The sequence below is a fragment of the Artemia sp. Qi Xiang Cuo genome, chromosome 11 (assembly GCF_049724085.1).
Source record: "Artemia sp. Qi Xiang Cuo chromosome 11, ASM4972408v1, whole genome shotgun sequence".
Classification (NCBI taxonomy): Eukaryota; Metazoa; Arthropoda; class Branchiopoda; order Anostraca; family Artemiidae; genus Artemia; species Artemia sp. Qi Xiang Cuo.
The window spans coordinates 31,817,268-31,842,338 of record NC_142804.1 but is presented as its reverse complement, the minus strand read 5'-3'; the positions used below and the strand labels follow the sequence as shown (position 1 = coordinate 31,842,338).

The window sequence follows — 25,071 nt, the reverse complement described above, 5'->3', positions numbered from 1 at the left end:
GAGTACCTCTTCTCTTCTGAATGAGATGACAAAGTTTCAGTCTGCATTTGATTACTCGGATTCTGCAACAGGAAAGGTGTCCTATTTCAGGCAAATTGCAGACTCATGTAAATATTGGGCTGTACCTGTATCAGTGATTAAATAAAAAAAAAAAAGTTTTTCAACTGAAAGTAAGGAGCAATATTAAAACTTAAAACGAACAGAAATTATCATAGAGAGCGTAATCACGCTGCCTAAGTAAAGAACAATGTTGGCACAATGCACTTTTTTTTCCTTTAGACCAGGGCACTTCGTATCGAAGGACTAGTCGTAGAAACTTGGAAGAAGGTTCATTCGATTGGAAATTGGAATGGCTAATGCCCTATTTAATAGTGGAAAGTGATTGGAGGGCAACTATTCCCCCTCTCACGCCCACCCTCCCATTTGCCCATTATGTTTAAAAACTAAATTTTGCCTTAAGATTAAATCAAAATCAACTGTGTTAATGCTAATTCCCAATAAGGCATCTCAGAAGTATCCCAAGAACGACTGAGTGTATTATATTCAAACTTTCGGGGCTATTTCTGCCCTTAAAATTTAACCAAATCATAATAGCGCAAGTGTATCCAAGCTATCAAAGAAAGTAAAGAGATTTTTTTGCGAATGGTATCAAGTTTTCTATTTCAGGTCAACTAGAGGACGTATGAAACTAAATTAAACACTACTATTTGTGTCCTGATTCTTAAAAGGGTGTATGTTGTTAAAAATTGCTGAAAATTTTTCTCCAGCAAAGAGCAGGCCAAACTATAAAGTCTTAAAAAAAACGAAAAGATTTAAACTATTATTTTCTTTTTCGCCGAAAAAACTATGTCACTATAAAACGAACAGAAATTAATTAAGAAACTTTTTCCACAACATAAGTTTTTCAAAGAAAAGTAAAGAACTCCATTAAACCAAAAATGAGCAAAAATAAAATCAATAATCTACCAAACGTGAAACTACCACAAATCAGCATCGATAAATAAATGGAAACTCAAAACGAACAGAAATTACAATAAATAACCGAGTCAAACACAAAACGAGCAGAAATTAACATGAGTAGGGCTCAAAACCCCCATGCCTTCCCTAGGTCAGAACATAATTTACGCTTTACTGAAAAAATACAAATGAATGTGCATTGTCAGTTTAATATACATATACTGATATTTAATAATCAAAATGTTAATATTATTTGATTTATTAAAGTTATTAAAGTAAAAACATTTATAGTTTTTCAAGAAAGTGTAAGTTATGTTCTGGCCTGGGGGAGGCATAGGGGTTTTAAGCCCTACTCATGTTAATATCTGCTCATCCTGAGTTTGAAAAAGTTTGCTAAAGTTTGCCAAGTTTATAAATGGTCGTAAATGGCCAAAAAACAACAACTTTTTTAGCCTGTAGTAAAATGTTTCTGTTGTAATATATGCTACTCCGAAAAATTTCTTCAAGTACTTTCAGGAGTAATGTACTGTATTGGAAGAGAAAGAAAAACAAAGGAATGGAGAAAGAAAGTGAATGAAAATATCTTATACCAGATTTTCATAGATAGTACTTAACGTCACCGAAGATCCGCATGTTACGCGAAGCGAACACGCGGAAAAAAATTTGGGATATGGTACATTTTTTTTGTCTTTGGTACATTTCATTTAATTTTTGGTACATTTTGTTTTGAGGTGTTGGTAACACTGTTTCTCACATGAAGACCAGCTGCCCAATGTATATAAACATAGTGAACATGTATGATACATTTTTTCGATGTTGTCCGTCTCACTGCCAGAAAGAAACTGACTCAAAATCAATAAAAAAAAAATAACATTGTCTTCTAGGAGGAGGAGGAATCGAGCATCGTCACAAAAACTTATTTCGTACTGTTTTAAAGAATGAATTTCTAGGTAGTGGTTAAAAGCAGAATCACAATGTAATTTTGCTTCGCAATGCATAAGCTTCATACAATAATCCAAGGATGGAGAATCAGATCCCATTATACAGTTAATTCCAAAAAGTCATCATCTAACACTAAACATTTTTCCAATTTGACTAGATTCCGTAAGATCTTCTGTTTCTCAAATCCAATCATTCTTGATACTCCCACTACCAACTATAGACTAAAATAGCAATTGCAAGTTTCTACTTTGTGCATAATATCGATACCTATTGGACACCACCACCCATCATAGAGAGATAGAGAGTGGAGTAAACGATCATCTAGAGTGTCTAATAAAAAAAACATTATAAAAAAAAACATTTTTATTGACAGAAATGTAATAAAAGAATATATTTTCACTCTCTTTGCGTTAGGTGAGTCCATCCATTTTCCTCAATGTGCTTCATAATAGCTTTCAATCCATGCTGTAGCCATGACAAATACATTATATTCACTTTTGCGGCAAAGCATAATTGTTTTTCTGACTTAAATTTACTCAATGATATAACGTATCTGCCAAACATTTCATCCACTCAAATGTTAGTCGGGAATCCTTTCCAATTTCAACTTCTACATTGGTGGCCCTTGTCTTCACAACATCACTGTCGGCTCCTTCGAGGTGTAATAATGTGAAACTACTCATTTTCACAATTTTTGAACGTTTATTTCTCCAATTTGAAATAATGTAAACTAATCAAATTCAACTTATTGACTGAGATACTAACTCGGTATTGGGCTTTTTATATCCACGCTCAATGTCAGAGTGAACGAGTCACCATACCATGAAAACACTCACGACTTTTAACAGAAACATGTTATTTAACTCCAAAACCATGGTTTCGTGAACAACACGAAGTGTCATGGTAGGCTGAATCCGGTCATTGTACTGTCTGGTTGTATGGCGGGAGTACTGACCGCTTGAAACTGTTATAGCTATATGGGAGGACACTCTGCTACTTATCATTATAGCTATATGGGGGGACACTCTGCTACTTATCATTATAGCTACATTGGGTACCTGTCTTCTCTCTATCATTATAGCTACATTGGGTACCTGTCTTCTCTCTTTAATTGACACAGTAATGTCATATCTGTCTTCTACCTTGAGACAGTAATTTGCTACCACCCTCGTACCTTAGATTGAACCAATACTACTCAGATCACGGAGGCATGTTTATTTGCTGTTGTTTTTTCCCAGGGGTGATTGTATTGACATAATGGTTGCAGAAGAGCAAAAGAGGGCGCATTCAAACGGAAATTAAAAGTTATAGTGCCTTTTTAAGTGACAAAAAAGATTGGAGGGCAACTGGCTCCTTCCCACGCCCATTTATATCCCAAAGATATCTGACCAAAATTTTTAAATAGCTATTTGGTTCAGTATACTTTAAAGATCAAATAACTATGCCTTTAGGGGTAGAATGACCCCCATAAGTCTGTGGGGAGAGGTCAGCAAGTTGTGAAATTTGCCCATTGTTCACGTACAGTATATGTTATTGGGAAGTATACAGACATTTTTTGGGAGGAGGGGGGATTTTTTGCTCGGGATGGATTTCTATTGGGAGTATCTTCGTTGGGGAGGGAAATTTCCAGGGAGAGGGTGAATTTACCAGGGAAATTTTTTACATTGGGGGATTCGACAGAATTTCTATATGAAATTCTTGTTATTTGTCTTACATCATCTTTGCCAACTCAGTTTTGCATGTAGAGGTGTTCTGAGGGAATTATTGGGGGATATTTTCCACGTGTTTTAATTTCCAGAAAAAAATTTCTATGGAAGGGGGAATTTCTGGAGAGCTTCAGAAACTGATTAAAGATTAAAGTCTTTTTCAAATGACAGTAAGCTAAGGATAATTTTTCAGGCTCAATCGTCCGCGAGAAACTTTATGGGGAGGGGGATTTTCAGCGAGGATGACACTGCGAGGATGCGAGGATGAAATTTTCATGGAGAAGTTTTCCGTTAGGTTATATTTCATAGAGCTTAAGCCAGATTTACATGTATAATTTGAAAAACGAACATAAATTAAATAAAAAAGAAGTTTTTTTAACTGAAAGTAAGGAGCAACATTAAAACTCAAAACAAACTGAAATTTTTCCGTATATCAAGGCTTTCCTCCTTTTCAATACCTTGCTCTTTACGGTAAAGCTTGACTGTTTGTCCCAGTTTTTTTTTTAAGAACAGCTACTGAACACCTAGGGGCTGTTTAATTAGAATAGGAAGCTTTTTTGAAAGTGCTAAAAGCTTTAGCGTAAAGAACAAGGTATTGAGGAGGGGACAAACCTTCATATACGGAAGAGTTTCTGTTCCTTTTGAGTTTTAATGTTGTTCCTTACTTTCAATTAAAAAAAATGTTTTTTTATTTAATTCTTTAGAAAGATTGTACATATTAGACTAAGCGAAACCGTAGGCAAAGTCATAAGAGAAAAGCAGTGTGGTTCTAGCAAAGGAAGAGAGTGCTTTGGCCTAATTATCATATTTGAGATTAATAATTATGAAATCTCTAAATTGCCAGACCCCTAAACTTAACCCTAACCGTAAACTCAAGGAGCTTATTTAACGGATTGTATATCAAACAGCAGACTTTCAGGAATGAACGAGTCTTAAAAATATTACACTTACGGAGGGGGTGTTATTAGTGCTGTACATTTTTGCTGCTCCCTCACCATAGAAATCGAGTAGTAACTGTTCGATCCATTCCGGTTCGACATCATTACCATCAACTGCTTGCGTTTCAGGTGCAACCTGGAAAAAGAGAATAAAAATTTAATTTCTAGTGAAACACTTAAGATTTTAACCTGTAAAAAAGAATATTATTATTAAGCTGAAAAAGAATATTAATCTCAGGACCAGGGCTCTCGTCCCTTTAGCTGATAAAATTAATTTCTTTGAAAAAAAATGATATATTATTTTCACGGTGATGAAAAACCTGTTTTAGGATGGGCAATGTCCTCAAACCCTCAGAACTATTGGAGAGGGCTCCCAGCAATCCCAGTTATTTTCCCTTTATTAAGCTGAACGCAATGCTTTACCTTAGCTATTTCTTTGATGGGGCTAGTTGGGCCCCCAACGGCAGCATCGAAATAGGGGCTGTGTTTAATAGCCTTTAAACTTTAGGTGGGTCTTGGACCCTCGAAAAAAGGCCCTCCCCCTTGACATCCTATTATCCAGACAATTTATTACTTTTTTAGTCCCTTGTCTTGCCTAAAAATTAGGTTTTTACCAGTATAACATGATGAAAAGCCTATTTCTTTGGGGCTAGGGACTACTCAGACCCCCTTATCCCCCTCCCAACATCATCGGACCGGAGGCTCTTTCAATGTTCTAGCATCTCAGCACTCTGTCATGCGTAAAAAACATATAAAAATGAATTTTTATGAGCATAATTCGTGATTGTTGGAATAAAATAATGTTGTAATTTTGGATAATAATGTAGCTATTTTAATCACGAAAGGACTGGTATTATTGGGTTTATTGGCATCGCTCGCAGTGAAGGCCTCGTATTTTCACCATGGGGCTGGGGTAGCGCAGAATGCCCGGTAACTTCACCACCATCTACTACGGTTGCCATTTCAGTACCCGCGAGTTCGTTGCTTTCTAGAGGGAACACAGAAGGACCCGCATTATCGTACGCCCTCGCTTTCTCTGTGGGGGGAGCCTCTTGCCTGGGATTGTCCTGAAATATAAATTAAATTTTAGTTTTCCAAATAACTTGAAACTTAGAATCTTAGTTTCTCTTTAAATTTAACTCGAATAGCTGTTTTAGTTTTCCTAATAATTGACCTCGAAATCTTATTTTCAACATGTATTGAGCCCCCACTTAAATTTAACTCATCCCCATTGCCCAACCCTTTCTATATTAATGTTAGAAACCTTCCGTCTCCAACTAAAATTGTTAGCTTTTGATGTAGTATTTAAGTTTAGAGAAATTTCATGGCCTGAAAGACTGTTTTCGTGGTCCGTAAGGTTAAACAAGAAAGTTAGGAAAAACATTTTTCCATAAAATAAGTTTTTCAAAGAAAGGTAAAGAACTCAATTAAACCAAAAATTAGCGAAAATAGAATCAAATAATCTAGCTAAGTGAAGGTGACTCATGTTAATAGTAACTGAAAACCCCAAAATTGGAATATTTGACGGAAAACTTAGAATTAATGTGTATCATAGTCCGATTTTTATTTCTTGGTAAAATTGTCGTCTTAATATGTGTTTTTTATTCATTTTGTAATATATTGTAGTAAAAGAAAACATTTTGGTGATAAATATTCGATTCCTCATACCCATCTTTTGCAGATAAATCTTTGTACGTGACCTACAAAAGCCTTATACAATACCATTTGATTGTAACAAAAGAACATTCTCAAATAAAGAATAAATTATTTGTTTTCTCATACAATGGTTTCACCATCTTCTCCCCATTAAATTCTAGTTTAGTAAGCCGTGCAAAGCCAAAAAATATGGGTTTAAAATTACTGCATACCCCCTCCTGCTTACATTATGTAGGGAAAAGGGGTCTCATAATAATTCATTATTATACCCAGAACTAGCTTGTTTACCTCTCTGTATTAACTATAAGAAAAAAAAAATTATCCAGCCTGTCATTTAACACAAAAATATAACACCTTTTTACATAAATATTTTTCTGATAATCTAAGCACCATTTTATTTTTGATCATGAGTTATCAATAACAAATGCAAAAGACCCCTATTCTTTTAGTGTGACGCTGACCGTTCACTGCAAATTAACCCTAAACCTGACAGATGGTGATCAAGGCTTAAAGTGGATAGTTGACAGATAGTAATAATTTAATGAACTGTCAGAATAATCCTCGAATAGCGAAAAACACTCTTGAAATAGCAGACAGAAAATATGCCTTTTACGTGAGAAAATAAAGTTGTTATGCCTCCAATAAATCTTTTTTATGGGGTAAGGGTCGGGGTTTTACTTGTTATTTTCATATAACGAATTATATCAGTTCTAATTTGACTATAACCTCACCCTATTTTTTCGTGGGAAGGTATTCTTTAATCTGCATTGAACCTTACCCACAAAGGAATTCGGGCCAAATCCTTTTTAAAAAGTCTGGGTGCATTAGTCATCTCGAAAGTTTACTGATGGTTTTCTACATTTGGATCTGGGTTATAAAGCCCCCGGAGAACAAGGAGAATTACCCGGTCCATTAGCCACTATGAGAGCAACATTTTTTTGCATAATGCTGTCAAAAATAAATAGGTGTCAGGACCACATAACGGGATCCCTTTGTTCACGTTGGAAATCAACACCTAGAGGGACTCGTTAGTATGTTACCAGCAATTGAAAATAAAGAAGAGTTATGTACCACAAAAAAACCTATGTAAACATTGGACTAAGATCAATTTTACAACCAAGGGTTCCCCACATGACTGGTGGGCCCTGAGGATTTTGTCCTACACTTTTAAGTTTTTAAGTAATTAAGCAACAACCAAAGAACTCTTGAAGAAAATATTTGCATAAGTAAAAAGTCTTTTATTACGTAAGCAATAGATGCACGTAATCAATACCAAGGTTTTGAAGAAATTAAAAAAAAGACCTGGGACCGGGATTCGAAGGGATAGGGCTCTGCTGAAAGTAATTATGGCTATACTACTTTGAAGTTGTCATAAACTTTGAAATTTCCATTTATATCTTTTCCTGTGTTTCTATCCTGGTTTAACACATCCTCAAAATGTTCTGCCCAGCTCTCTTTAACTCTTACCTTATCTTTAATTGTGGCCCTGTTCCTATCTTAATTTGAGACGAGTCCGGATTGACTATTCCCTCTATATTTATCCGCATGCCAGTACAATATGTTACTGTTATGCCGTCTAGTTTCAGATGCTCCTAAGTTTACCTTTAGATAAAACAATCACTTCAGCTTTTAAAAGTGAAGGACGTAAAATTTAAAGTAAACTGAGATTTATACAAGAGATACAGACAGTCAGGTTTGGTTTGTTGAAGTTGAGTCTTCATTTGTTCACAAAAATTTAAATACATATAAATTTTCAAACAACCCAGAGGGCTCAATAGTAGTATATGGGGTACTATAATGGTTGGTCCTATATGCCATTGATAGGGAGTACGTAGTTCCTGTGTCTCAAGTTCAAGGTCACGGGGGAAAACCCAGAAATGTTATTGTCAACAGAGACCTTGGGAAAAACCCTAGTTACATAACATGTTTGTGAACAATTTTGGGAAAACCTAACTAGTTTCTCAACAGGGAAATACCTTGGGCAAAAATATACCTTCAATATGAGGTCACCACTGAAGTACTATAAAACATGGGGAAAACCCAATTACTTAACTTGTTTGCTGGTTTTGGGGAAATATTTCTTGGGGATTAGGTATTGTGATTGGTTAATTTTTTCGTGATATAAAACCGGGACTATGGGGGGGGGGAAACCCATGACCTTCTGAAATGTACATATAAGGTGAGAAATCAATAATAATATTATCATTAGTTTAACAATACTCGACTGGTGCAGAATAGTTAAGTGAATAAATTATGTCTGAGAAAAGGAAATGTTGTGATTCTGAAAAAGAGGTGAGTAATGTTTTATTTTTTTTTGCATTATGTTAATTAATATAGTCGGAGAGATAACTTTTATCACAAATTTGTTTTATGAAAATACATTTACAAATTATTTAGTTATTATAATGAATAGGCATAGACTTTAGGATTACAAAATATGTCCCATGATAAATTAACCCAACCCTTTCCTTTTTCTAAATATGGTAATTTAGAATGTTGCTATTTACAAGTTTCAATGACCTAAAAAGTCAAATTTCAGCCTACCCTAACAATGGCTATATGATGCTCAAAGACGTTTACCAGTCACCATTGACTCTCTTTACCTAAGCTGGTCATAATATTATTAAATTTAGATTCACTATCACCTTATTTAGAGGGGTAGGAGACCAGTAACCATTTATTGATTGAGAGGGAGGCAAAGTTGTGATTATATATAAAATAAAACATGATCATACTAGTAATATTATCTACATTTAATTTGCTGAAAGTTAAGCAGCTACTCAAATTCCGAGGACGCTAAGCCTTTGTTGATTGAGAGGGATGTGGGGGGTGATCATATAAAAATGAAATATAATTATAGAAAGACCATTATCTATCCACATATACATACTAGTCTTATGAGTGAGTTATCCCAAAAAATATCCCTGAATGAGAAGCAAATCATTTTTTATATTCCACGTTAAACGAATATTTATTTTTCTTTTTGTATACTTCCACTTTTTACAACATAGTTTATTTAGACTTAATTCCATGTTTTTCCTTCAATAGAAAGAATAAACTGTTCAAACGAGGTCAATTTGGCAAAGCAAACCTTTTAAGAAATACACTTTAGGCTAGTTTGCTAATCCAGCCCGTTCGGGTATTTAATATTATGATGGAAGTATGTAGTGTATGTGAAAGAAACTATTTATTTGTAAACAATTTTTAAAGCTTTAAAATTAGTTGCAAATCTTAGTTATAAAATAAAACTAAGAATTTTATAAAATAAAATTCCACCGTGTGGCATTACTTCTTTTGCAACTGGGAAGCGTAAAATATAGTTATTGATACTTTTAAATCAATTAGCTTCTCAGAATTTTAACTTGATTGTAAATTTGTTTTCTTCGGGATAAACGTGTAGTTTGGTGCCCTAAAATAGCTATAAAGTAAGACTTTCTCCTGGCTCAATCTGTATGATCACTTAAAAAAGATCTTTAAATTCACGTTTGAATTAGCTCCATCCCAATTATCTTGGACCTTCGGTTTGATACATTCCTCCTGTGAAAAACAAAACAAATAAACATGCATTGGCTACGTTTCCTCTGGAAAAAGAGAAGCAAAATTCCGCATCTTGGAAAATGGAGCTTGAAACCTCTATGGTAAGGTTATCTGATATGATGTATCTAATAAAGGGATTTTCAATAAGATCGCTTGCTTTTTTGGGGATTTCCCCCCTTTTTTCAAAGATCAGGTAAATTTTCACATACTTTTGGTTTTGGGTGGGTAACAAATGTAACAATTAACTGAAAGAATTTTATATATTTAGAGGCAGTATAAAAAGCCAATACTGCCGGTGTAATAATTGTCTGGGGATTTCCAGTTTTAGTTTTGATGAATATCCGTCCAAGTCACTTTTTAATTCCGGTTTTTTTTTATCACGAACTATTTTATAAGATTCTCTTGTGAAGAATTTTTTTTGGACCTGTTCATTTTTTATTTTAATTGAATAGGACACTAGAAAGAAAGAGGGTTAATTTGGCAGCTGGAAAGTAAGTTTAAACTGTCTTTCTTTCGCTATTCTTTTTTTTAGTGTCTGAATATATAAGGGATTTATGTTCGAGTGAGGGAGAATTGTCCCATTATGAAAGAGATGTATTTAACATGGTCATTATAAAATCAACACTTGGTATCTATGCAGGCAGAATGATTTTTGGGCATCTCTACTCCTTCTGTAAACTATTCTAAGGCGTAGGAAATTGCATAAAGACAAGCTTACATCTGTTATAATCTACAGAAGCAAGAAATATTTTTGTAAGTTTGGTTTGAGTTTGATTTTATTTTAAGATTAAATGCATAATAATTAAATATTATTGATTAAATAAATTGATCCCTTTGCCAGGAGTCCTTGTCGTTTAAACTTTACTGCATTTTGTCTCATTACGCATGTAATTTATTTGCTCTTCTTATGTTAGACTTCAAACTGTCCATATACTTTATCCCCCGGTAAATACGCCCCCAGAAAATACCTCCCCCCCCGTGGAAAAGAAGGTTTTCCAAATTTGAGAATTCTATTTGATTTTTTTTTTTTTTTTGTTAGGGGGAAGGAGTTTTGTTGCTTGTGTACTCTGAGCAACTCACTCAAGTTTACACAGTGTTCACTCCTAGATACAAAAAAAATTGATAATAAAACATAAAAAACGAATCCGTTCAGGGAGAAAATACAGAAATTCTTAGCATTCCGTCCAGAAGAAACACTTCTGATTATAGTGGTTTCATACATCAGCTCATGGGTACTCTTGCAATGCAATCAAAAGTTGACCGCATATTTTTACCGGAATCGCCACTTATTAATTTGTTTTTCATGTGTTTTCTATAATTATGCGAACTTTCTTGTGTTTTTTTAAAGTAACTGGATATACCTTATTTTATGCATAAATAATGTATTACCAGACATCCAAAATGTATTTTGAGCAATTCTACAAAACAAATAGCTGAGAAATAACGGGAAAAATCAGTCAAACGAAAAACAGGTTGTCCCCAGATGGAATGGGGGATTCATAAGGAAATATTGAATAGAAAAGGGAACTTTCTGGCAGCGTGGTAAAGAGTGAGGCTTTGAGATTAGGACGGAGGAGAAGCATACATAAATGAATAAACAAATCTTAAAACGAATAAAGGTTTAATTAAATATATAAATCAAAATTGAAATAAAAAAAATATTACTACATACAAGAGTATGTGTACTCTCTCCTCCCCTATCTGTAAATGTCTAAAATCTACTGCATAAATAGCACTTTACTGAAAATGAATTACATTACAAATACTTTTCTTATGTACTTATAATTAATTTTATATTATTAGTGTCATCACTGTAGGGCCTTTGAGTTGTTGGCAATGTTGCTAGGTGAACTTAAAAAATAGAAAACAAATTATTTCCCCTTTGAAACACTTATAATTCATCCTGAAAAAGAATATATATTGTGCCAAAATAAAATATATTACTAGTCTGTAAATTGTTCTAGGGGTGGTCGCTTATGCTTAAGAGTGTCCGTTTGGACATACAATTTCATATTAATACTTAAAAGTTTAACGAGCAAAAATTATTCCATACATGGGGTGGACTAGTCATTTGGGCATGGAAACCCCATTGATCTTGGTTAATGAAGGGGGGTACTCACTCTGTGAAAAGGTGTTTTTTTTCGATTCATTAATTTTGAACTAACTATTGTGCTGCTGATTACAAAGAAACTAACACGGAAAAAATTCTTTCCATGTTTAACTACAACAATACAAAAAAAAATCACGGTTTGCATCCTCATATAATTTTCATTTCTTATTCCAAAAATATCAAAAATAGTTACAAAAATTCAAATTGAGAGGATGTTCTAGAGAGTGTTTGTTACAGGGAAAGTATAAACATATTGATTAAAAAAATATATATTGTAAGTCCTTTGAATTGAATTTTTTTTTTCATAAATAACGAAGATTTGAAATATTAAATAAATAAAAACCAAAATTAGTTAATCGCGTTAAAACAAATCGCGACAACAAAAATCCCTTTCATGAAAGAATTCTTTTTCTCTGTCTTTCAAATGAATAATCATATTTTCTAAAGCGTTCATCAAACTGGTTTTCTCTCTCAATTCTTGTTCAAGACGTTCTGAACCTGTTTCTAATGTCCTGGTTTTTATTTGGAGATATGCTACAAAAGATTTGAGGCATGAAATTTCTTCTTCGTCTTTTACAGCAGATTCTTCTTTCTCTTTTAAAATTTGATTGTATTCCATATTCAACTTAGCAATTTTCTCTTTTAAAGACTTTTTTGAGTTTAAAAGGCAAGATATATATAATAAGGCTTGTGCTAGGTGAGATTTCCAATAAATTTTTCTTGAGTCAAGTCTTTCATTTTCACTTACAAATGTACTGTTTTCAATTTTTAACTTAGTAATTTCATTTTTCTTCAATTGTGAATTTTCGGATAGAGCAGTTGCAAGCTGGGTTTCAACTCTGATTGAATAAACTTGAGTTTCTCCCGGAGTTTTTCTTTTGGTGATCTCTGGAACTTGTTGAAAGTGATCAAGTTCCTCTTTTAATTGAATTACTTCACGACATTTGAGTTGAAAGTTCGTTTTAAGATTTTCCCTGACGGCTTTTAGGTCTTCCAGTAGGTTATCGTTGTCTTGTAGATTTATTTTCTTTGAAGAAATTTGACTCTGAAAAAGTAGGAGAAAGTTAGAAATATTGAAAATAAAACTTCAGATCGATTATAGACAAAACCCATTTTTTTTTGCCAACAGACTAAAAAACATAGGTGGAACCGTATTTCATGGATCTTGTTCAGATTGTTATATGTTAGAATCGCCCACGCTTGCAGTGCCAAAATAGGCTAAAATCACTATATCAGTAGGGATCTAAATGTAATATTTTATAGAACAAGGAAAAACATCTAATTGCTACAAGCTATTGAACACATTTAATATGCTATAAGGAGGCTAAAGGTTTTGTTCTATTTAAATGTATAAAATAGAAAAAGTAAAATTCCCTTTTTTTAATAAATAGAATTTGAATAGTGTAATTTTTATTTTCATTTCAATACCTGGAAAAGAATAACTGGAAAAGAGAATATTTCTAATATAGTTCGCCAATGACATGGTAGGCTTTACATTTTTTACTATTACGAAAGGAGACATTATCTAAATTGTTGTTTATAGTAAAACTAAATTTGTCGTGAATGGTTTTTGGAAGAAAATAAGATTAAACTAAATATTTGGTATATAATGATATCCGCTGCTGAAAAAGCACATCATTTCAAAATTTAATTTTACTGTAATTTCATTTTTTTTTATTTTCAATGTTCTAATAAGTACATAAGAAAAGTATTTGTAATGTAATTCATTTTCAGTAAATTGCCATTTATGCAGTAGATTTTAGACATTTACAGATAGGGGAGGAGAGAGTACACACACTCTTGTATGTAGTAATATTTTTTTCATTTAAATCTTGATTTATATATTTAATTAAACCTTTATTCGTTTTAAGATTTGTTTATTCATTTATGTATGCTTCTCCTCCGTCCTAATCTCAAAGCCTCACTCTTTACCACGCTGCCAGAAAGTTCCCTTTTCTATTCAATATTTCCTTATGAATCCCCCATTCCATCTGGGGACAACCTGTTTTTCGTTTGACTGTTTTTTCCCGTTATTTCTCAACTATTTGTTTTGTAGAATTGCTCAAAATACATTTTAGATGTCTGGTGATACATTATTTATGCATAAAATAAGGTATATCCAGTTAATTTAAAAAACCCAAGAAAGTTCGCATAATTATAGAAAACACATGAAAAACAAATTAATAAGTGGCGATTCCGGTAAAAATATGCGGTCAACTTTTGATTGCATTGCAAGAGTACCCATGAGCTGATGTATGAAACCACTATAATCAGAAGTGTTTCTTCTGGACGGAATGCTAAGAATTTCTGTATTTTCTCCCTGAACGGATTCGTTTTTTATGTTTTATTATAAATTTTTTTGTATCTAGGAGTGAACACAGTGTAAACTTGAGTGAGTTGCTCAGAGTACACAAGCAGCAAAACTCCTTCCCCCTAAGAAAAAAAAATCAAAATCAAATAGAATTCTCAAATTTGGAAAACCTTCTTTTCCACAGGGGGGGGGGTATTTTCAGGGGGCGTATTTACCGGGGGATAAAGTATATGGACAGTTTGAAGTCTAACATAAGAAGAGCAAATAAATTACATGCGTAATGAGACAAAATGCAGTAAATTTTAAACGACAAGGATTCCTGGCAAAGGGATCAATTTATTTAATCAATAATATATTTAATTATTATGCATTTAATCTTAAAAGAAAATCAAACTCAAACCAAAATTACAGAAATATTTATTGCTTCTGTAGATTATAACAGATGTAAGCTTGTCTTTATGCAATTTCCTACGCCTTAGAATAGTTTACAGAAGGAGTAGAGATGCCCAAAAATCATTCTGCCTGCATAGATACCAAGTGTTGATTTTATAATGTCCATGTTAAATACATCTCTTTCATAATGGGACAATTCTCCCTCACTGGAACATAAATCCCTTATATATTCAGACACTAAAAGAAAGAATAGCGAAAGAAAGACAAAATTTAAACTTACTTTCCAGCTGCCAAATTAACCCTCTTTCTTTTTAGTGTCCTATTCAATTGAAAAAAAAATGAACAGGTCCTAAAAAAAATTCGTCACAAGAGAATCTTATCAAATAGTTCGTGATAAAAAAAAAACCGGAATTAAAAAGTGACTTGGACGGATATTCATCAAAACTAAAACTGGAAATCCCCAGACAATTATTACACCGGCAGTATTGGCTTTTTATACTGCCTCTAAATATATAAAATTCTTTCAGTTAATTGTTACATTTGTTACCCACCCAAAACCAAAAGTATGTGAAAATTTACCTGATCTTTGAAAAAAGGGGGGAAATCCCCAAAAAAGCAAGCGATCTTATTGAAAATCCCTTTATTAGATACATCATATCAGATAACCTTACCATAGAGGTTTCAAGCTCCATTTTCCAAGATGCGGAATTTTGCTTCTCTTTTTCCAGAGGAAATATAGTCGATGCATGTTTATTTGTTTTGTTTTTCACAGGAGGAATGTATCAAACCGAAGGTCCAAGATAATTGGGATGGAGCTCATTCAAACGTGAATTTAAAGATCTTTTTTAAGTGATCATACAGATTGAGCCAGGGGAAAGTCTTACTTTATAGCTATTTTAGAGCACCAAACTACACGTTTATACCGAAGAAAACAAATTTACAATCAAGTTAAAATTCTGAGAAGCTAATTGATTTAAAAGTATCAATAACTATATTTTACGCTTCCCAGTTGCAAAAGAAGTAATGCCACACGGTGGAATTTTATTTTATAAAATTCTTAGTTTTATTTTATAACTAAGATTTGCAACTAATTTTAAAGCTTTAAAAATTGTTTACAAATAAATAGTTTCTTTCACATACACTACATGCTTCCATCATGCTATTAAATACCCAAACGGGCTGGATTAGCAACCTAGCCTAAAGTGTATTTTGTTAAAAGGTTTGTTTTTCCAAATTGACCTCGTTTGAACAGTTTATTCTGTCTATTGAAGGAAAAACACGGAATTAAGTCTAAATAAACTATGTTATAAATAGTGAAAGTTTATAAAAAGAAAAATAAATATTCGTTTAACGTGGAATATAAAAAATGATTTGCTTCTCATTCAGGGATATTTTTTGGGATAACTCACTCATAAGACTAGTATGTATATGTAGATAGATAATGGAATTTCCATAATTATATTTTATTTTTATATGATCACAACACCCACCCACATCCCTCTCAATCAACAAAGGGTTAGCGTCCCCAGAATATGAGTAGCTGTTTAAATTTCAGTAAATTAAATGTAGATAATAGTACTAGTATGATCATGTTTTATTTTATATATAATCACAACTTTGCCTCCCTCTCAATCAATAAATGGTTACTGGTCTCCTACCCCTCTAAATAAGGTGATAGTGAATCTAAATTTAATAATATTATGACCAGCTTAGGTAAAAAGAGTCAATGGTGACTGGTAAACGTCTTTGAGTATCATATAGCCATTGTTAGGGTAGGCGGAAATTTGACTTTTTAGGTCATTGAAACTTTTAAATAGCAACATTCTAAATTACCATATTTAAAAAAGGAAGGGGGTGGGGGTAATTTATCATGGGACATATTTTGTAATCCTAGAGTCTATACCTATTCATTATAATAACTAAATAATTTGTAAATGTATTTTCATAAAACAAATTTGTGATAAAAGTTACTCTCCGACCATATTAATTAACATAATGCAAAAAATAAAGCATTACTCATTTCTTTTTCAGAACCACAACATTTCCTTTTCTCAGACATAATTTATTCACTTAACTATTCTGCACCAGTCGAGTATTGTTAAACTAATGATAATATTATTATTGATTTCTCACCTTATATGTACGTTTCAGAAGGTCATGGGTTTCCCCCATAGTCCCGGTTTCATATCAAGAAAAATTAACCAATCACAATACCTATTACCCAAGAAAGATTTTCCCAAAACCAGCAAACAAGTTAAGTAATTGGGTTTTCCCCATGTTTTATAGTACTTCAGTGGTGACCTCATATTGAAGGTATATTTTTCCCCAAGTTATTTCCCTGTTGAGAAACTAGTTAGGTTTTCCCAAAATTGTTCACAAACATGTTATGTAACTAGGGTTTTTCCCAAGGTCTCTGTTGACAATAACATTTCTGGGTTTTCCCCCGTGACCTTGAACTTGAGACACAGGAACTACGTACTCCCTATCAATGGCATATAGGACCAACCATTATAGTACCCCATATACTACTATTGAGCCCTCTGGGTTGTTTGAAAATTTATCTGTATTTGAATTTTTGTGAACAAATGGACTCAACTTCAACAAACCAAACCTGACTGTCTGTATCTCTTGTATAAATCTCAGTTTACTTTAAATTTTACGCCCTTCACTTTTAAAAGCTGAAGTGATTATTTTATCTAAAGGTAAACTTAGGAGCATCTGAAACTAGACGGCATAACAGTAACATATTGTACTGGCATGCAGATAAATATATAGGGAATAGTCAATCCGGACTCGTCTCAATTAAAGATAGGAACAGGGCCACAATTAAAGATAAGGTAAGAGTTAAAGAGAGCTGGGCAGAACATTTTGAGGATGTGTTAAACCGGGATAGAAACACAGGAAAAAATATAAATGAAAATTTCAAAGTTTATGACAACTTCAAAGTAGTATAGCCATAATTACTTTCAGCAGAGCCCTATCCTTTCGAATCCCGGTCCCAGGTCTTTTTTTAGTTTCTTCAAAACCTTGGTATTGATTACGTGCATCTATTGCTTACGTAATAAAAGACTTTTTACTTATGCAAATATTTTCTTCAAGAGTTCTTTGGTTGTTGCGTAATTATTTAAAAACTTAAAAGTGTAGGACAAAATCCTCAGGGCCCACCAGTCAAGTGGGGAACTCTTGGTTGTAAAATTGATCTTAGTCCAATGTTTAAATAGGTTTTTTTGTGGTACATAACTCTTCTTTATTTTCATTTGCTGGTAACATACTAACGAGTCCCTCTAGGTGTTGATTTCCAACGTGAACAAAGGGATCCCGTTATGTGGTCCTGACACCTATTTATTTTCGACAGCATTATGCAAAAAAATGTTGCTCTCATAGTGGCTAATGGACCGGGTAATTCTCCTTGTTCTCCGGGGGCTTTATAACCCAGATCCAAATGTAGAAAACCATCAGTAAACTTTCGAGATGACTAATGCACCCAGACTTTTTAAAAAGGATTTGGCCCGAATTCCTTTGTGGGTAAGTTTCAATGAATATTAAATAAAAAAAAAAACGGCCACGAAAAAAAAGGGTGAGGTTATAGTCAAATTAGAACTGATATAATTCGTTATATGAAAATAACAAGTAAAGCCCCGACCCTTACCCCATAAAAAAGATTTATTGGAGGCATAACAACTTTATTTTCTCACGTCAAAGGCATATTTTCTGTCTGCTATTTCAAGAGTGTTTTTCGCTATTCGAGGATTATATTGACAGTTCATTAAATTATTACTATCTGTCAACTATCCACTTTAAGCCTTGATCACCATCTGTCAGGTTTAGGGTTAATTTGCAGTGAACGGTCAGCGTCACACTAAAAGAATAGGGGTCTTTTGCATTTGTTATTGATAACTCATGATCAAAAATAAAATGGTGCTTAGATTATCAGAAAAATAGTTATGTAAAAGGGTCTTATATTTTTGTGTTAAATGACAGGCTGGATAATATTTTTTTTTTCTTATAGTAAATACAGAGAGGTAAACAAGCTAGTTCTGGGTATAATAATGAATTATTATGAGACCCCTTTTCCCTACATAATGTAAGCAGGAGGGGGTATGCAGTAATTTTAAACCCATATTTTTTTGGCTTTGCACGGCTTACTAAACTAGAATTTAATGGGGAGAAGATGGTGAAACCTTTGTATGAGAAAACAAATAATTTATTCTTTATTTGAGAATGTTCTTTTGTTACAATCAAATGGTATTGTATAAGGCTTTTGTAGGTCACGTACAAAGATTTATCTGCAAAAGATGGGTATGAGGAATAGAATATTTATCACCAAAATGTTTTCTTTTACTACAATATATTACAAAATGAATAAAAAACACATATTAAGACGACAATTTTACCAGGAAATAAAAATCGGACTATGATACACATTAATTCTAAATTTTCCGATTTTGGGGTTTTCAGTTACTATTAACATGAGTCACCTTCACTTAGCTAGATTATTTGATTCTATTTTCGCTAATTTTTGGTTTAATTGAGTTCTTTACCTTTCTTTGAAAAACTTATTTTATGGAAAAATGTTTTTCCTAACTTTCTTGTTTAACCTTACGGACCACGAAAACAGTCTTTCAGGCCATGAAATGTCTCTAAACTTGAATACTACATCGAGAGCTAACAATTTAAGCTGGAGAGGGAAGGTTTTTAACATTAACATATAAGGGGTGGGGCAATAGGGATGAGTTAAATTTAAGTGGGGGCAATACATGTTGAAAACTACGATTTCGAGAGCAATTATTTGGAAAACTAAAACAGTTATTCGACTTAAATTTAACGAGAAATTAAGATTCTAAGTTTCAAGTTATTTGGAAAACTAAAATTTAATTTATATTTCAGGACAATCCCAGGCAAGAGGCTCCCCCCACAGAGAAAGCGAGGGCGTACGATAATGCGGGTCCTTCTGTGTTCCCTCTAGAAAGCAACGAACTCGCGGGTACTGAAATGGCAACCGTAGTAGATGGTGGTGAAGTTACCGGGCATTCTGCGCTACCCCAGCCCCATGGTGAAGATGCGAGGCCTTCACTGCGAGCGATGCCAATAAACCCAATAATACCAGTCCTTTCGTGATTAAAATAGCTATATTATTATCCAAAATTACAACATTATTTTATTCCAACAATCACGAATTATGCTCATAAAAATTCATTTTTATATGTTTTTTACGCATGACAGAGTGCTGAGATTCTAGAACATTGAAAGAGCCTCCGGTCCGATGATGTTGGGAGGGGGATAAGGGGGTCTGAGTAGTCCCTAGCCCCAAAGAAATAGGCTTTTCATCATGTTATACTGATATAAACCTAATTTTTAGGCAAGACAAGGGACTGAAAAAGTAATAAATTGTCTGGATAATAGGATGTCAAGGGGGAGGGCCCTTTTTCGAGGATCCAAGACCCACCTAAAGTTTAAAGGCTATTAAACACAGCCCCTATTTCGATGCTGCCGTTGGGGGCCCAACTAGCCCCATCAAAGAAATAGCTAAAGTAAAACATTCCGTTCAGCTTGATAAAGGGAAAATAACTGGGATTGCTGGGAGCCCTCTCCAATAGTTCTGAGGGTTTGAGGACATTGCCCATCCTAAAACAGGTTTTTCATCACCGTGAAAATAATATATCATTTTTTTTTCAAAGAAATTAATTTCATCAGCTAAAGGGACGAGAACCCTGGTCCTGAGATTAATATTCTTTTTCAGCTTAATAATAATATTCTTTTTTACAGGTTAAAATCTTAAGTGTTTCACTAGAAAATAAATTTTTATTCTCTTTTTCCAGGTTGCACCTGAAATGCAAGCAGTTGATGGTAATGATGTCGAACCGGAATGGATCGAACAGTTACTACTCGATTTCTATGGTGAGGGAGCAGCAAAAATGTACAGCACTAATAACACCCCCTCCGTAAGTGTAATATTTTTAAGACTCATAATTCCGAGGGGATGGAGAACCTTGTTTCAAGCTTAATAACAGGACTTACAACGGCAAAAAGAACTTTTTATAGAAAACTGAATCTTAAAGGTAAGGGTTGGAGGAAGGGGGAAACCATTCCTTACTTACAGAATAATCTCTGGTCGTTAAACTTTTAAGTAGTTGTATGGGGTTTCCATGCCCAAATGACTACTCCACCCCATGTATGGAATAATTTTTGCTCGTTAAACTTTTAAGTATTAATATGAAATTGTATGTCCAAACGGACACTCTTAAGCATAAGCGACCACCCCTAGAACAATTTACAGACTAGTAATATATTTTATTTTGGCACAATATATATTCTTTTTCAGGATGAATTATAAGTGTTTCAAAGGGGAAATAATTCGTTTTCTATTTTTTAAGTTCACCTAACAACATTGCCAACAACTGAAAGGCCCTACAGTGATGACACGGAGACACCTATCCTGTCGCCACCTTCGGAATTCCGTGACAGTCACTGTGTCAGTAAGGGCCCCGTGGAAAATGAACCGGAGGGGGTTTAAGTGCTGGAATGATCCCAGTTAATGTAGCTCTCCTCATCTTTGATTTAGATGGTTTTATAACTCTATTTTTCACCAAACATATCTGATAAAAAGTTTGAGATAGCTATTTTCTTAAAAATAGTTCAAAGGCCATATAAGAAAAACTCCGGTGTCGATACTACCCCCAGGGCCTGGGGGCAGGCGTTCTAAGTTATGACCCAGGACCATATACGATTCTAATGGAAGGGATGCTCATATAAAATTCTTAGAGGGCTCATTTGATTGGAAATTGAAAGTTCTAGTTCAATTTTACAGAGTCAAAAGAGTTTGGGAGGCAACTAGACCCCACCACGCTCTTTTTTTGCCAAAACCCATCCAATACAAATTTTGAAATAGGCATTTTTTTTTAAATAGTTCAAAAATTAGATAACAAAAACTCCAGTGTCGACAAAACCTCCCAGGGCCTGGGGGCAGGCGTTGGAAGTTATACTTGAATTGAATCCTTCTGATGATATGTCTATTATACACTATTAACCTACTATCATGTTATGTAATTAGAACAAACCTCCAAGAAGAGCTCCCTCCCTCGAAGAGCGCTTCTTGACTAAAGTGTTCTTGAGGGGGGGGGGGTCCTTCTCGTTCGGCTTTGTTAAAGAGTAAGCTAAGCTACTGGGCTCATACCCCGTTTTTCTTTTAAATCCCGAAAATTGGTTCCCTGAATTTCCAAAAATCACCCAATACACTACTACCCTTAGCAAATCTGCTAGCTATTTTTGAACATTGAAATAAAAAGTAAAACTTATAGCATGATTGTAATTATGTCACAACGACGTAACTCATGTTGGGGTTGGGTTTTATTTAGTATTGTAAAGTAGTTTCTGTTTGCTTCGAATTATAATAGAAATTTATTTCTTTGATCTTAAGTTTAATATAAATATTTATAGTTTTTTTACTTAATTAATTTAAAATAGTAGTAGAACAACGTTTATTGACTTAAATCTGACTGTGTTTTGTCAATATTATACAAATGTAAAATGAAATATAACATACTTAATTCTGCAGATCCTAGGTTGGCGTTACCACTAGTGTATTCTCTTTAATACGTCATATGATAAATAATTGTTCATTAAATATTAACAAAGTATTTCCAAAAATGGCTAGCATACTTGCTAAGGATAGCACTCTATCATATTTGCTAAGGATAGCAGTGTATTGGGTGATTTTTGGATATTCAGGGAACCAATTTTTGGATTCATAAGAAAAACGGGGTATGAGCCCAGTAGATTAGCTTAGCTTATTCTTTAACAAAGCCGAATGAGAAGGACTCCCTACCCCCCCCCCCCCCAACTCAAGAACGCTTCAGTCATGAAGCGCTTCGAGGGATGGAGTTCTTCTTGGAGGTTTGTTCTAATTATATAACATAATAGCAGGTTAATAGTGTATAATAGACATATCATGAGAAGGATTCAATTCAGGTGTAACTTCCAACGCCTGGCCCCCAGGCCCTGGCAGGTCGTGTTGACACCGGATTTTTGTTATCTAATTTTTGAAGTATTGAAAAAAAATGGCTATCTCAAAACTTGTATAGGATGGGTTTTGGCGAAAAAGAGCGTGGTTGGGTCTAGTTGCCTACGAAACTCTTTTGACTCTGTAAAAGTGAACTAGAACTTTCAATTTCCAATCAAATGAGCCCTCTAAGAATCTTATACGAATATCCCTTCCATTAGAACCGTATTTGCCCCCAGGACATAACTTAGAACGCCTGCCCCCAGACCCTAGGGTTAGTATGACATCATCTCTATTTCTCCTGTATACAAGTGTTGGGAGTTTCAGCTTTGCTAGTATTGCAAGGTAGGACAGCTTCCACATGCTGGATATAACTTTGGTGGCAAGTCTCCGCTCATCTTCCAAAACTTTTCTGTCTTTTTTTTAAATAAGGGGAGGCTAGAGATATTCCAATTTTGAGCTTGGGACAAGCAAGTCCCTTATACAGAAGACTGATGACTTTAGGGAAGCAAGTGGTAATAGTACACTTAATCAGCCCCGTTGAACTAGCAGTAGACATTTTAAATCTAGCCGTCAGGCCATTCTCGAATACATAATGGCCGATTTCCAGGTTGGCAATGATGCAAAAGTTGTTAACATGCATCATAAGCAAGCTTTGAAGCGTTGTCTTGCAAATGGAATTGTTATAAATGCAAAAGGTATTGGGGTAACTGGTTCTTTCAAGCTTGCAAAACCTGTTAAGGCCGAAAAACCCAAAGCTGCAAAACCTGCAAAACCTGCTAAGCCCACAGCTAAGAAAACCTCATTCAAGAAAACAGCCACACCTACTGCACTTAAAAAGTCAACTTCAGCCAAAAAGGCTACCAAGCCAATGGCTGGTAGCAAGAAACCTGTAAAGGTTTTCAAGAAACCCACTGTTGCCAAAAAAGCAGTAGCAGCAAAGAAATTGACTCCCAAGAAGGGGTCATCAGTCAAGAAAGCTACCGCCAAGAAAGTGGCATCTAGAAAGTCAGTAGCTAAGAAACCGGCTAAAAAGTAATTGTGTGCAATAGGCTAGCCTACACTATCAAACAGCCCTTTTCAGGGTTATCAAAGCAAATGCTCGAAACTTTCTGTTCAGAAAGTTATAATGATATTGGTTTTAAATTTTGACTGTCTACTTTTCCCTTTCAAGTATAATTCAGCTGTTGTTTCCACCCAAAACACGTTCTGTAATATTTACTTTTGCATTCTAGCGCTATTGCCGTCTAAGAACACCGTCTTAAAGACCAGATTTTACGGCTGGCTCGTAAGGTTCAAGCTTAATAAAGTGGCCACATTAATAAATCCATAAATACCTCGCCATAGCCGAATGGGTAGAGCGGTGCCTTCAAATCGTGGGAGCTGAGGTTCTATTCCCAACTAGGCTGAGCGAGGCGAAGAGAGCCAAAGAATCATCATTTATAGCAACTGTAAATTTTCGTTTTTGGGCCTTCCAACAGGAAAATAATACAACTAAAAATATTTTTGCTTATTTTTTTTTAAAATCCCGGCAAAAGGGAAAGGTTTGGTTTCAAGAAGTTCAGACTCTAAAAACGACTTTTTTGTTTGTTTTGTTTGCTTTTTTAACAATTCAACACATCAATCGCAATCTTTGCAAAAGCAAAGAAGAAGAAACACAAATTACCTGGAAATGACTTGTTACAAACATCAAAGAACCAGGCAGCTAACTAAGTTCAATATATGCAATGGTTTGGTATCCTAATGATCGTCTTTTAATATAATTTTATTTGAAATTTTCAGGAATTATTCTAGTTTCAGTTAACAAATAAATTTTGTGTTAGAACCCCCCAAACATTACTGCATTTTACATAATAATGGATAATTATATAAAATGAAACCGTATTGACAAACACCATTTATGATGAACTCTATCGGTTCTTTATATAAACTTTACTAACCTAATTGAATTGAATTTATCAAGTATTTTGGGCAATAGGTTGCATCAAGACTGGGCTGGGTAATTGTAGACAGAGTATAGTTAAGTAGTCTATAAAATTTAGTATAGGCAAGAGGTCGTTCTTTATTATAAAATCAAATATCTTTGAAAAGACTGCAGTATGAAAAGTTATAAAAAAAATGCAGTTTTTAGTGGAAAAATTTATTCTCATTTAGAAATAATTTATTTTAGTTACAAAAGATTTTTAACCCAATTAATTTCCTTTAAAATGAGCCATTGAACAACTCTCTATGACGTTCCAGTGCCAAGCTATCTGTGGAAAAGAAAAAAAAAAGAAAAAAAATATGCAGTTTAGACAGAATGCTCTAGCAGCTGCCACTTTTCTTGATTTTCAAGCCAATATATTTCCCTTGCTGTTCAAGCCAAGGGACAGAAAGTTTCCTATATAGGGGTTTCGAACAAGGCAGTTCTAATCGTGTACTTTTTGTTTTGATTTGACTCCTTTTTTAGGAGTTATGGGTTTTTATATTTCTTGACATTGGACGTGATCGTCTCTTACTAGGTTGCTAGCTACCACTGCAAC

At 34.1% G+C, this 25,071-nt stretch overlaps 1 protein-coding gene across 1 annotated transcript; it reads left to right on the top strand.

The window, feature by feature from the left end:
• The first annotated feature begins 18,021 nt into the window (after positions 1-18,021).
• On the top strand, positions 18,022-23,588 carry LOC148946881 (uncharacterized). Its single transcript, XM_089096456.1, has 4 exons — positions 18,022-18,075; positions 19,438-19,656; positions 20,370-20,467; positions 23,120-23,588. The coding sequence occupies exons 1-4, from the start codon at positions 18,022-18,024 to the stop codon at positions 23,586-23,588; spliced, it is 840 nt and encodes a 279-aa protein (XP_088952582.1).
• Positions 23,589-25,071: the final 1,483 nt, after the last annotated feature.

Bases quoted from the DNA above. Each gene is read 5' to 3' on its own strand.
- LOC148946881 (XM_089096456.1), top strand. From the start codon at position 18,022: ATGACTAATGCACCCAGACTTTTTAAAAAGGATTTGGCCCGAATTCCT. The intron at 18,076-19,437 runs GTAAGTTTCAAT...TTTATATTTCAG, and splicing joins TGGCCCGAATTCCTTTGTGG to GACAATCCCAGGCAAGAGGC. The intron at 20,468-23,119 runs GTACAGCACTAA...TTTTAAATCTAG, and splicing joins GGTGAGGGAGCAGCAAAAAT to CCGTCAGGCCATTCTCGAAT.